This window comes from Arvicanthis niloticus, chromosome 15 (genome assembly GCF_011762505.2).
Source record: "Arvicanthis niloticus isolate mArvNil1 chromosome 15, mArvNil1.pat.X, whole genome shotgun sequence".
In the NCBI taxonomy this organism is placed as follows: Eukaryota; Metazoa; Chordata; class Mammalia; order Rodentia; family Muridae; genus Arvicanthis; species Arvicanthis niloticus.
In genome coordinates, this window is record NC_047672.1 from 24,162,246 (window position 1) to 24,175,358 (window position 13,113).

General features: G+C 44.3%; 1 protein-coding gene across 4 annotated transcripts in view; it reads left to right on the forward strand.

Moving 5' to 3' along the window:
• The first annotated feature begins 749 nt into the window (after nucleotides 1-749).
• Slc37a3 (solute carrier family 37 member 3) overlaps nucleotides 750-13,113 on the forward strand; it is a 42,976-nt gene continuing 30,612 nt past the window's right edge. For 2 of the 4 annotated variants that reach the window (XM_034519321.2, XM_076913507.1), the window contains exons 1-3: nucleotides 751-856; nucleotides 5,795-5,877; nucleotides 12,075-12,232. In XM_034519321.2, the coding sequence (XP_034375212.1) occupies nucleotides 12,144-12,232 (89 nt within the window). In that variant the 5' untranslated portion in view covers nucleotides 751-856; nucleotides 5,795-5,877; nucleotides 12,075-12,143. Of the gene's footprint in view, nucleotides 857-5,794; nucleotides 5,878-12,074; nucleotides 12,233-13,113 lie in introns of all 4 variants that reach the window. The other 2 variants (XM_034519320.2, XM_076913508.1) reach the window with 1 other exon arrangement.

The following is a 13,113-nucleotide window of genomic DNA, read 5'->3' on the forward strand; positions in this document are numbered from 1 at the left end:
TGTTGGGGTTTGAGGCTGCTGAGCTACTTTTAGGTGACCCTAAGGCTTTCTGCATTGGCTCACTACTGCAGCATCTCCACTGCTCGGGGATCTTGGGTCTCTTGCTGTGGCTTCAGTTTTCCTAACCGGAACCCTTCAGGGTTTTAGTAAAGTTTGGCTAAAAGTTGATGTGCAAGTCAAGAGAAGTTTGGTGGATGCCACTAATGCCGTAAGATTAACTGTGAAATGAACCCAGGTCCAGGAATGCCCCCAAAAGCAACATTTATCATACTTGACCACATGGAGGTGTTTCTGGAGCCTACTACTTACATGCATGTTTTGTGTTTATCATGACTTTTTGGAATCTTGCTGGGAGTGTTGGAAGGAAGTGGTTTTGTTTGTATGTTTGTTTGTTTTTCTTTTCTTTTTTTTTTTTTTTTTTTTTTGGTTTTTCGAGACAGGGTTTCACTTTATTTGTTTTATGGGGTGCTGAGCTGTGAATACAGACAGGTGAATGAATGTTCTTACCTATATGGATAACTACATTTAATTAAAAAATAATCTAAAACAGAATAAAGCCTCCTCTTGAAAAAAAAAGGGCAGCCCAGCTGTTCTTCTCAAATTATATCTCTCACTCATTGCGCTTCTCAGGTAACATTTCTGGACCTAGTCCTCTCCTGCAGGAGCTCAGTTAAACCCTACCAGTGGACTTCGCAGCTTGCGGGTAAAGCGGCACTGGAGGACTACAGCTCCCAGCATGCAGCTGTATGCGAGGTCACGTGAGCGTCCGGAAGCTCTGGCCACATCCCGCTGGGTGAGGTGGCGGCGGGGGCGGCGGAGCAGAGTCTAGCGGAGCGGGTGCTTCGGCGGGTCTCAGGTGCGAGCCTGCGTGCGTTCGGGTGCTTGGGGTCCTGGCCGGGTTGGGCGCGCGGTGGGCTTCAGGTGTGGGATGCGCGGGCAGCTGGTGGGTGTGGCGGCTGGGTCGCTGCTGGCAGCTGGCCCCCACAATCGGTCCTGATTGAACCCCGATCGGGACCCCACCGGAGCTCCTGGTGCTGCCGCTGTGCGGTCCTGAGGCTGTGTGCACCGTAGAGGGAGGAGGACACCAGAGAGGGAAAGTGGCCTCAGACCAGCCCAGCCCACGCAGTCCTCCAGGGTGGGGGGCACTTGTTCCCCTCGGCCCACCGGTCTTGGATCTTGGGACATTTGAACTGAAGAAAATGAAGCCCAGGGGAAGGGTTCATGGTTTAGCAAGAGGAGGGCCAGGTTTCAGGTAGTGTGGGAGGCTTTTGGATAGGATGCACGGAGGTCAGAGAAGGAGAACGGACTTCGTGGAGAAACTAGGGTTTTGTTTTCTAGTAATTACCACGACCTCAGTTAAGGAATTCGGCTCTGCTTCTTGTTCGAATGCCAGACTTTGGTTGTTCTTATTTGCAGAGTGTGGCCTGTTCTTAATTTCGATAAGACAATGGGGATGTGTGCACTTAGTTTTAACATTTTCTGCAATATGTTAAGCGATGCCGTGATAATTACTGAAATGTTTAGAGGATGCGTAGTTACCAGGGCGAGCCTCTTTAACCATTGCTTGGTATCTTCACACACATTTCTGTTTACAAAACAATCGCTGATGAAGAGAACGCCTTGACTGCCTTGATAGTTGAATTATTTCTTTGCCATTTGCCAGATGTTTCCTGTACAACAGACTTTACCCTAAAAACCCAGTAAATCGTTTCATTTAATCCTTAAGTGAGGAAAGCGAGCCTCGGAGAAGTAAATGGACTTGAACCTTAGTGTCAGAGCTCACTGTGTTTCAGGAGCAAGTTCAGTGTTCATTGTGTAAGGTTCTGGATGAGCACCTGGTCATCAGTGAGGATGACATCCCGTTGCAGTGATCACTGGCACGATTAGTGCTTTGTCCGAAGGATGGAGAAGAAATAGTTGTCTTTGAAACATGCCCAAAACTAGAAAATAGGGAGAAGTTGGCCTTAGGAACCCTAGTATAAATGGATGTGTTTTCAGGAACCCTGAAACAGATAGCTATGTCCTTAACATCTGTGGTAATGAGGCAGCTTTAAGAAAAAGTGTGTGTGTGTGCGCGCGTGTGCATGCGTGCGCATGTGAGGTAAGTGTGTGTGTTGACAAGTGTCAAATAGTCCAGGTAACCACTATTTCCGTGTGTAACTGAAGATGTCCTTGACGTTCTAATCTTCCTGTCTCTGGAGGGTGGATAGTGTGCACCTCCATGTCAGGTATCATGGGTGCTGGTCAAGCACTCCACCACTGAACCAGGCCATGCTTTTAAGTCAGGCTCTCGAATGAATGTGTGCTTTGCAGCTCTGTAATCCAGGCTGGCCTCATACCTGGAGTCTCCCTGCTGGGATTGTAGGAGTATACACCTGGGAAGGCTTGAGTTTTGAAAAGAGAAAGGATGTATATGGTACCAGTAAATAGCTTCCAGTTAGATGATGAGAGCTCAGAAAGATGCTGTGTGAGTGTGAGCATTAGCACACAAATGACAGCATATGCAGACCTGTGAAAGGGCCAGACTCACCGATCCGGCTAGTGCTTGCCTACAGACCAGCACTCTGAGTACACGTAATCTTCTTACTTCGCACATGTTAAAATCAAATCCTTGGGAGGCAGATGATTGCCAGCTGTGTATATCTGAGGATGTTAGGGAGCCACATTTGTTTATAAGTTGGACTTTTCCCATCCCAAGCTACATACCAGAGAGATTAAGCCGTGGTAATTCTAATTATCATGTTTTCCACAGCCTGAGGTGTTCTCTCTCTCTCTCTCTCTCTCTCTCTCTCTCTCTCTCTCTCTCTCTCTCTCTTTTTGGTTTTTCGAGACAGGGTTTCTCTGTGTAGCCCTGGCTGTCCTGGAACTCACTCTGTAGACCAGGCTGGCCTCGAACTCAGAAATCTCCTGCCTCTGCCTCCCAAGTGCTGGGATTAAAGGCGTGAGCCACCACCGCCCGGCTGGTGTTTTCTCTTTGAACTTTTCTACTTACACATCTGAAAATACCCAGCAAGCTGACTATGATTGTATTTGCAAAGTACCTATCAGGATCCTGGTACCTTATAGGTGTTCAACTAAAGAAATCATTGACAATTTTTTGTTTTTTTTTAAATCTAAGTGCTCTGGGTGGCCTCGTGGACACAGCTGTTGACTTAGGACAGAGAAAGATACTGTGTCTTTTTTTTTTTTTTTTAATGGAGTTTCTAGATGAACAATAAACATGCAAATCATTAAAGAAACAGAAATGGGGACTAGAAATATTTATTTATTTATTTATTTATTTGTGCTGGAACTTGAACCCACAACCTTGCATGTGTATGCTAGGCAAGTGCTCTCTACCTGGGTGCTCAGACTTTTTACCTCCATCTCCTTCCCTCATAGGTGGGGCAGTGTGCCACAATATCCTGTTAATGGGACCATTTTATCTGTCTGTCTGTCTGTCTGTCTGTCTGTCTAAGAAAGGGTCTCACTGTAAAGCCTTGACAGGCCTAGAACTTGCTTTGCAGAGCAGGCTGACTTGGCAAACACATTCAGTTCTGCTTACTCTTGTGGGATTAGAGATGTTCATTACCACACACCTGGCCCCAAGGGGAACTGTTTTTTGATGAGTTGTCTGGGCAGCCACTTAGAGAGGTGACATCTGAGAAATGAGGCAAGAAAGGGAGGAGCTATTGAAGGAACCAAGAGCAAAACACAAAGGCCTAGAGGAGGAGGCTTGGTGGGTTCAGGGGTTGGAGTTGGGGGTAGGTGGAGTGAGGGTTGGGGAGCGAAGGAGACAAGTGGACAAAGAGCAGATTATGGTGTGACAGAGGACTGTGAATTCAGCTGCCCAGGATGGGACTGATAAAATAGACAGTTTGTTGATGTAATGGGAACTGTATATGCCGAGAAGCAGCGGGTGGGCAGGTGCTGAGAAAATAAACTGCTTCTGAATGAAGAAGCAGAGGTGGGTGAATCAGCACACGGCCCCAGTGAAGGAGAAAAAGTATCAAATTGTGTGTTCTGTGCTTGGAGGTCTGTTTATCTGAAGGGGCTCAGCCTATGGTCAGTGCAGAGATACGGAAAGAAAGAGAAAGAAAGAAAGAAAGAAAGAAAGAAAGAAAGAAAGAAAGAAAGAAAGAAAGAAAGAAAGAGGGAAGGAAGGAAGGAAGGAAGGAAGGAAGGAAGGAAGGAAGGAAGGAAAGAAGAGAATCTGCTCTGACAAGGTATTTGGAGACAAGGGGAGCCTTGGACTCCACTGTCTACTGACTGTTTCATACCTTTTGGTCTGCTGTGTGGTTTGGATATTTGGTGTCATCCTGCAAAGTTCATTTGTTGACATCATGGTCACCAGGTGGCAGTGCTGTTGTGTGTGATTGTTTCACTAGGATGCTAACTTCATCAGTACTTCAGACTCAACAGACTCTTAGGAGGTCATGGGGCCTGCCTTTGTCTGCTGGCTTGATGCTACCTTTGCTTCCTTGGCTGCTATGAGGTGAACATCTTTCTCCCGCTATGCCCTTTCATCCCAAAGTTCTGCCGTATCATAGGCCCAGAGTCAGTTGAACCAAGTATAGACTGACGTCTCTGAAGCTGTGAGTCAATGTATGTCCTTCTCTTAAGTCGTTTGCATCAGGTATTTGTCACATGTTGGGACAGCTAACACATTTTCCTGGCTTGTTTATTACCAACCGTCAACTTTTCCAACTCAGTCAGACCCCTACCAGCCCTTGCTATTCCGTACCCCTTAGTCATTCTTATCTCCTTCAGGGGACTAAGACAGACAGACAGACTGAGAAGGCTCTGCGAAGAGTTTGGTTTTTTAAAATCTATCTCTAGGAAAGCCATCACAGGTTTTAAAGGGAGGCTGATTTATCACCCATCTTTTATTTGGGGGGGGGGGGTGCTAATGATGAATGGGGGAGAGGGTGCCACTAGGTCAGCACACTACCATTATGTTGAATCTTAGCCCTTGATTTCTGTGTTTTGGGGATAGTCTTTCTGTGTAGCTCAGGCTGACCTTAAAATCAATAATCTTGCCTCAGGCTCCTAAGTGCTGTGTTTACATCTTTGCCACCCTGCCTGATGGTATGATTGATGTTGTAAGATGTATTTTTTGCTAATGTGTGAGGAATTGTTTGTGGGTGGAATCGTATAGGAAGAAAAGTCCTGTTACAGTAGACAGGTGATAGATCGGGGAAGGTCGTCGTAAGGTGGTGGCAGGGAGAGTAAGTAAAAAGGTATTTAGTGGGCTGGAGAGAGGGCTCAGTGGTTAAGAGCACTGACTGTTCTTCCAGAGGATCTGAGTTCAATTCCCAGCAACCACACAGTGACTCACAACCATATGCAGTGGGATCTAATGCCCTCTCTGGCATGTCTGAAGAGAGCGACAGTGTACTCACATACATAAAATTTTAAAAAAGTATTTAGTAATGGGCTGGGTGTGGAAGCTCAGAGAACAGGGAAAATAAAGATTGAACCCTATTTCTTACTTTGTCCACTGGAGGATGGAAGCGCTATTTCTGAGGTGAGGAATCCCAGGGGAGGGATAGATCTGTGGAGGGCCAGTCATGCAGTCAGTTGGTTAGTGGCATAAGCCTGGGAGGCATTGGTATAAAGCCACAGGCCTGGGTGACAGAGCAGGAAAAGATACTGGAGTTTAGAAAGGGAAGAGAGAAAGCTCTGCCTCAAAGCTGAGGAGGCAGAGCTGTTAGGGAAGTGTGGGAGGCTTGCTGGGCAGTGGTGCTTGCCCTTTGAGGTTTGCGGTTTGAATCTGAAGTCAGCCCGCTTGTGTGATTTTTTTTTTTTCTGACAGACCTCAGCTGTGAGGATACAGGGAAGGAAGCAGGCCAGGCCTGGGAGAATGGAAGACTCACTGGGGAGGTGGCATGTAATCTGGTAAGGAAGTGTGGGTAAGGGAGGAAGGAGCCCGGCTGGGTGAAATGAGTGTTGGAACGAAGTATGTAATGCAAGCACTCTGGAAGGCAAGGGAGTTTAGAAAGCTTGTGGGAGCGGATGCCAGGCCTGAGTTTCACCCATGGAGTGAGGCTTCTTGGGGACACAGGCACAGGGCAAGTGAAGAAGACAGGGCTGCAGAAGGGTCTTGGGCGGGGAGGGCGGGGAGGGCGGGGATTCTTTCCTCTTCTGGTTGCTTGCACAAGCTCTGAAAGCCAAGGGGAAGGTCCTGTGGAACAGGAGCTGTCCAGTGTGGAGGGCTGGCTCTGGAAGTGAGTAGGCAGCAAGACCTTCAGAGGAAAACGGGTTAGTGCAGCCCTGGGGACAAGGTGGGCAGGACCCCTTGAGGTTTGAAGCAGGTAGGCTGTGATAGGGGTGGTGACTTCTTGAGAGGCATGGAGACAGCCACGTGTCTGTAAGGCTATGGATTAGTTAGCTCTCTCTGGGTTCCCAGAAAGCCTGGTAGGAGGGTAGGCTGGACAGTGGTACAGACTGTGTAGGAGCGGTAGGTACTATTATATGGTTTCTCTCCTACCAGCCTCTTTTTCATTGTCTGTGGACTTTGATTCAAGTGTTACTAGTACAGAACATTTTCATTTAAAACATTTATCTATTTATTCACTCATTTATGTATTTATCTATGTATGATGTGTGTGTGTGTGTGTGTATGTATGTATGTATGTATGTATGTATATATGTATGTATTGAGATAGGCACCTGCCTTAGTCTCCCAAGTAAGGGCATTACAGCACTGCCTCACCATCTCCAGCTCAAGATACTTTTAAAGGCTTGCTATATTTGGGTTAGAACAAACTGTAAATATCTCTGTAGAAATGAAATAGTGGGTCATCCACATAACCCCAGCACTCAGGGAAGAGCCTTTGAGGCAGAGTTGCTTCAAGTTCCAGACCAGCCTGGGCAACAGAGTGAGACAATGTTTAAAGATAAAAAAAAAAAAAAAAAAAAAAAAAAAAGTAGAAGTTTAGGAGTAACAATGTAACAATTTAGGGAACTAGTAAATCCCAAAGCAGCATAGCATACGGAGACACCATCTCCAGATGTGTGGCAGGGTGAAGCCATCTTGTATCAGTATTCATAGTGCATTCCACTCTACACACACACACACACACACACACACACACACACACACACACACACACACAATACACGTATAGGGGCCAGAGAAACAACTTTTGTGGAGCTGGTGCTTTCTTTTTGCCTTGCACGAGTTACCTGTTGGCGCTCTTGGTCATGGGTGCCTTTCCCTGCTAAGCCGCCTTGCTGCTCACCTTCAGAAGTTAGCTTTTTCTTGTGTGTACATGTGATGTGTATGTATTGGCTTGGGCATGCCACAGCATGCATGTCCTGGTTAGAGGACAGCTTTGAGAGGTTGGTTCTCCCCTTAATCTTTGTGAGGGTTTCAGGGATGGAATAAAAGTCACCAGGCTAGTTCAGCCAGTGTCCCTGTTTACTGAGATATCTTGCTAGCCCCATACACACACAGATCCTGTCTGTCTGTCTCTGTCTCTGTCTCTGTCTCTGTCTCTCTCTCGCTCTCTCTCTCTCTCTCTCTCTCTCTCTGTGTGTGTGTGTATAAAAAAATTACATTACTTAGTGATTATGAACTTGCTTAAAATGCAGAAAAGTGGGTTTAGTGGTTCCGGAGCTGATTGATGGCAGAGGTCTGTGTTTTATTTTGTTTTTATGCAGTGCTTGGGATTGAACCCAGAGACTGGATGCCAGGCATGCCCTCTTTCACTGTGCTATATTCTCCATTCCTGAGATCTTTTCTTTTTTATTACTTAATGTAGCCTAGGCTGGCCTGGAATTTGTTCTATAGACCAGCCTGACCTAGAACTCACAGAGATCTGCCTGCCTTTGCTTCCTGAGTTTTGAGATCAAAAGTGTAGCCCACCAGCAGAAGCTACTAGCTCCTGCCCAAGACCTTTTTATTGTTGTTTTTGTTTTTTGAGATAGGGTCTGTCTGTGCACCATTGGCTATCCTAGAACTCACTCTATAGGCCACTGCTGGCTTCCAACTTCCCATCTGCCTCTGCCTCCCAAGTACTGGGATTAAGAGCAGGTATGTCACCACCTGGCCCAAGACAGACCTACCTACCTTCCTTCCTTCCTTCCTCCCGTCCTTCCTTCCTTCCCTCCCTCTCTCCCTCCCTCCCTTTGTCCCTCTCTCCCTCTTTCTTTTTTCTTTCTCCCTTTCTCCCTTTTTTCTCCCTTTCTCTCTCTCTCTTTCTTTTCCTTCCTTCCTTCCTTCCTTCCTTCCTTCCTTCCTTCCTTCCTTCCTAGACAAGGTTTCTTTGTGTATCCTTGGCTGTCCTGATACTTACTGGATACTGGTTTTAAGTTATAGAAAGTTGAGGGTTATTGCTCAAAGGTTACAAATTTTCCTTGAGAAAGGACTAAGTTCAAGATCCTATTGTATAGTATGGTGGCTGGAGTAATAACAATGTATCTTCTAGATTTTAAGTGTTTTCCTTGGCAGAAAATGATACCTGGTGAGGCAATGCATTTGTTAATTCCCTTGATGGAGCCATTCCATAAGTATACATACTCCAAAACATACTGTATATGACAAGTGTATACTGAATGTTGTAATTATGTATATATATATATATATATATATATATATATATATATATATATATATATATATATGAAAAACTAGGGCTAGCTGCTTGCTTTGTAAGTCTGATGTCCTGGGTGAGAGCCCATAACCAATGGGGAGAAGACATTGGTGGGACAATGGTGGAATAGTTCCCAAAAGTGACCGCTATGGTGTATCTTAGCATACATACTCAGATTCTCATGCTCACATACAATAAGTAAATATATACATAAATAATAAGAAAAGCCAATTCTTAGCACTGTCAACTATTAACATGATAGTTATGTGTTCAGTATTCACACTGAGAAAATACCAAAGTTACTGTGACTTCAGAAACATAGAAATTTGACTTTAATAAGTGGGGTGTGACAGCACCTATTTATAATCCTAGTATTTAGGAGGCTCAGGCAGGAGGATTGCTACAGGTTGGAGGACAGCTTGAACTACATCGTGAATTTGAGGCTAGCCTGGACTACATTGTGAGACATGGCCTTATAAATATTTTTAATAATTTTGTTTGATATGTATGAGTGTTTTGCCTATATGCATAGCTACCTAATACCTGCATAGGTGAGAAGAGAGCATCAGAGTCCCTGGAACTGGAGTACAGAGGGCTGTGAGCCACCCTGTGGATGCTAGTGCTCTTAGCTGCTGAGCCATCTCTCCAGCCGCAGATGTGTCTTCATGGGGAAAACCAGCAAGCTGGACATGGTGGTGGACATCTTTAACTATAGCACTTGGAGGGCAGAGGCAGGTTTATCGCTTAAGAGTTCAAGACCAGACTGGTCCACATACTGAGTTCCAGGTCAGCCAAGGTTATATAGCAAGACCCCATTTTTGTTTTACTTTTTTTTTTTTTTTTTTTTAAAACATAGCTCATTTGGTAGTGTTTGCCTACCATGTAGGAAGCCCTGGGCTTGTTTTCCAATTGGCTATAGTGGTACATACCTGTAATTCTAGCACTCTTGGTGATGGAAGGAATCAAGATGATCAGGTCATCCTTGACTACATAGAGAGTCCAAGGCCAGCTGAGGCAGGATACTCAAACCCTGCTGATTAGGAAAAGAAGGAAAAGAAAGGGAGGGAATACATAAAATAAAGAAACAAATTGGGTTTTATTAATTGTAACAGAACTGGCTGAATTTGAAAACCACTAGACACAAACAGTATGTTCAGAGTATTGGATCTGGTGAAAGCAGGGTGTACTGACATCCAGACTTGGCAGAAACTCCTGTCCTCAAGGGCCCCTCGCTCACATCTGGGTGGAAGCTGTTTCTGGACTATGGAGGATATATGTACACAGTGTACTTTTTAATTATTTTAATTACATAGGACCAAATGCTGTAATAGTATTCATTTCAGATGGCAGTCTGCCAAGAGCAGGTGACTATTTAAAACTGTTTCCCCCACGTATTTATTAAAACTCTTAACTTTCATCTCTGTGGCTTAGGATAAGGTAGTTTATTTAGGCCGGGCGGTGGTGACGCACGCCTTTAATCCCAGCACTTGGGAGGCAGAGGCAGACGGATTTCTGAGTTCGAGGCCAGCCTGGTCTACAGAGTGAGTTCCAGGACAGCCAGGGCTACACAGAGAAACCCTGTCTCGAAAAACCAAAAAAAAAAAAAAAAAGTTGTTTATTTAGAAACTAAATCCTCATGGTCTCATATCTCAATACATACATACATACATACATACATACATGTATTCATGTGGCTCTGATTATACAACTATTACTGCTAAAGCAATAGTAATCTCAATTTGTTGAGTTTCAATGTAGTTATTCATTCATTTATTTTTATTAAATACACTTATCCCTGTGTGGAGGATGGTACATGTTTGGAGGTAAGAGGACAACTTGAGGGAAGGAGTTAGTTCTCTGTCTACTCCCTTTATGGGTCCTGGGAAATCCAACTCAGGTCATCAGGCTTGGCGGCCTGTGTCCTAATGGAATGAGCCGCCTTGCTGGCCCTATCTTTTCTTATATTACATTTTGAATTTTGTATCTTATGTTCTTACAGTGTTGGAATGTGTTCGGGTAAAAAAACTGATTTCTTGTTTTTTGTTGTTGTTGTTTGGTTTTGTTTTATACGCACCCAACTGGCCTAGGACTCACTGTATTCCGAGGATGACCTTGGATTGCTGATCCGCCTGCCTCCCCCTCTCCAGTGCTGCTATTACAGGCATGCATGAGCATGCCTTGTTTTTATTATGATGGGGATCAGACTCATGGCTTCCTTTATGCCAGGCAAGCAATCTGCCAAGATCGAGAACTGTAATTTTAGTAGCAGCACATGATAGCTCTTGTTTTTGTAACTTGAGGAATTATAAACAGTTTTTTATTTTATCAGAATTTTTAGAGTCTTACTGTGCTCATAAATTTGTTAGCATTTTTCAGAAGGAATGATTTAAAAGTGGAATTAGCTACATTTTATTGATTTGGTGCTGAAACAATTATTTTGAGGGATGATTAGTGACTTCCCCGGTATCCTGAGCTAGTCTTGAACTTTTGATTCTGCCTCCGTCTCCTGAATATAAGATTACAGATGTGTGCCATAATGACCAGTTAAACTAAAATATATACCTCAATACATTAAAACATTGAAAATTTTATTTTATGTCTTTTTCTGTATGTATGTCTGCACCATATGTGTGCCTGGTGCCTGAGGAGCCAAAGAAGGTATCAGATTTCCTAGAACTGGAGCGAACAAACCTCCATGTGGATGCTGGGAATCAAATCTGTGAACTCTGTGCTCCTGAGTGCAGGTTCCCACAGATGCAGCAGATGCACTAGAGCTGGACTTGCAGACGCTGAACTGCCTGAGAGAGCTAACCTCAGGCCCTCTTCTCAGCTCTCCACAGATACCTCCTTATTTTAATCAGTGTTTCTAATATTACTTGGAACTTTTGGTTTTAGATTTAATTTAGATTTAGATTTTAGTTCAGTTCTTCTGCATTGTTGCTTCACTTCCTTTCTTCTCAATTTGCAGGACTCTTTCTGTTGGGTATACTCATCTGTTGAGGTTCTTCTCCCATCACAGGACTAGCCAATGACTATAACGCATAATTATCAATCCAGTTTTCTGGTACCAAGTAGCCCATGAGATGAGGATGCAATTATTTGTTGCCTGGTCATAAAACTACTAATTCAGACTTTACAAAATTTCTTTCAGGTAGTTTAGACTATCATTCTCTGTCTGTCTGTCTGTCTGTCTGTCTGTCTTTCTGTCATTTCTTTGTCTCTCTTGGCCTCTCTCTCTCTCTCTCTCTCTCTCTCTCTCTCTCTCTCTCTCTCTCTCTCTCTCTCTGTGTGTGTGTGTGTGTGTGTGTGTGTGTTTGAGTTTGAGACAGGTCTTCTGTAGCCCAGGTTGGCCTCAAACTTACTTTGTAGCTGAGGATGCCTTGAGCTAGCTCTTGATCCTTCTGCCTCAGCTTCCCAAGTGCTGGAATTACAGGTGTGTGTCAATAGGTCTGCTTTATGTTTGAAAAAAATGTCAATAATGCATCTTTGTCTTTCCAGAAAGAAGAAACAATGTAACTCAGTCACTCTGAAGACTGAGGTCAAGGTGAAGAGGGAGGTGGGAAGAGGATGGCCTGGCCGAGGTTTTTGCAGAGAGGAGCTCTCCTCACCAGCTTCAGCCACCACCATGTTGCCGTGTTCCTGCTTACTTTCTTTAGGTAATGGCTTTCTGACACTCTTGTCTTCTGCCCACGGGAACGATACTGTATCAGTATGCTGGTTGACACAGGCTGCCAGTGAAATAGATAGCGTCCTTTGTTTCTGCTTCGAGACAAGGTTTCTCTATGATAGCTTTCTTTTGTATTTTGTTTGTTTTGTTTTTGTGCTTTCAGGGAACTTGAGGCTGCAAGCTTGTGGAGACTATGCTCTGTCTCCGAGCTATACTTCTTCCCCCTAAATATTTAGTGACACCCTCATAAGTTAACTTTTTTGAGATAGCATCTCATCATGTAACCTTGGCTGGTCTGTAACTTGCTATGTAGACCACTCTGGTCTTGATTTCACACAGATCTACCTACCTCTGCCTCCAGAGTCATGGTGGGCTTAAAAGTGTACACCACTATCCCAGCCACAGTTCAACCTTTTTTTTTTTTTTTTTTAAATCTGTGCATGAGTGTTTTGGATGCATGTGTGTGGGTGTGCACATATACACACCATCCATCCATATATAACTCACCCATATATGCATACATAGCTAGCCTTGAAATCACAATCCTATATCTGCCCTTATATTATAAATGTGCATTCAGGTATCCCCATCGTACTTACTTTATCGATGACTTTAGGATGGTGGTTCTCTAGGTCATTTTGCATTTTGCTTTCTAGGGGTTATTTGACAGTTTGGTGACATTTTGACTGTCTTGATGGTGGGTTACTATTTTTATTTAATTATCAGAGACTTGGGGGTGCTGCTAAATGTCTCACCTTGAACCAAGAACTTGTTGACAAATGTTGCAGAGGTTGAGAAACTGAGTCTGATATCAGGTGTTTTTATGGAAACCAGGGGCTATTACAAAGGATGTATGCATTCAGGAGACGT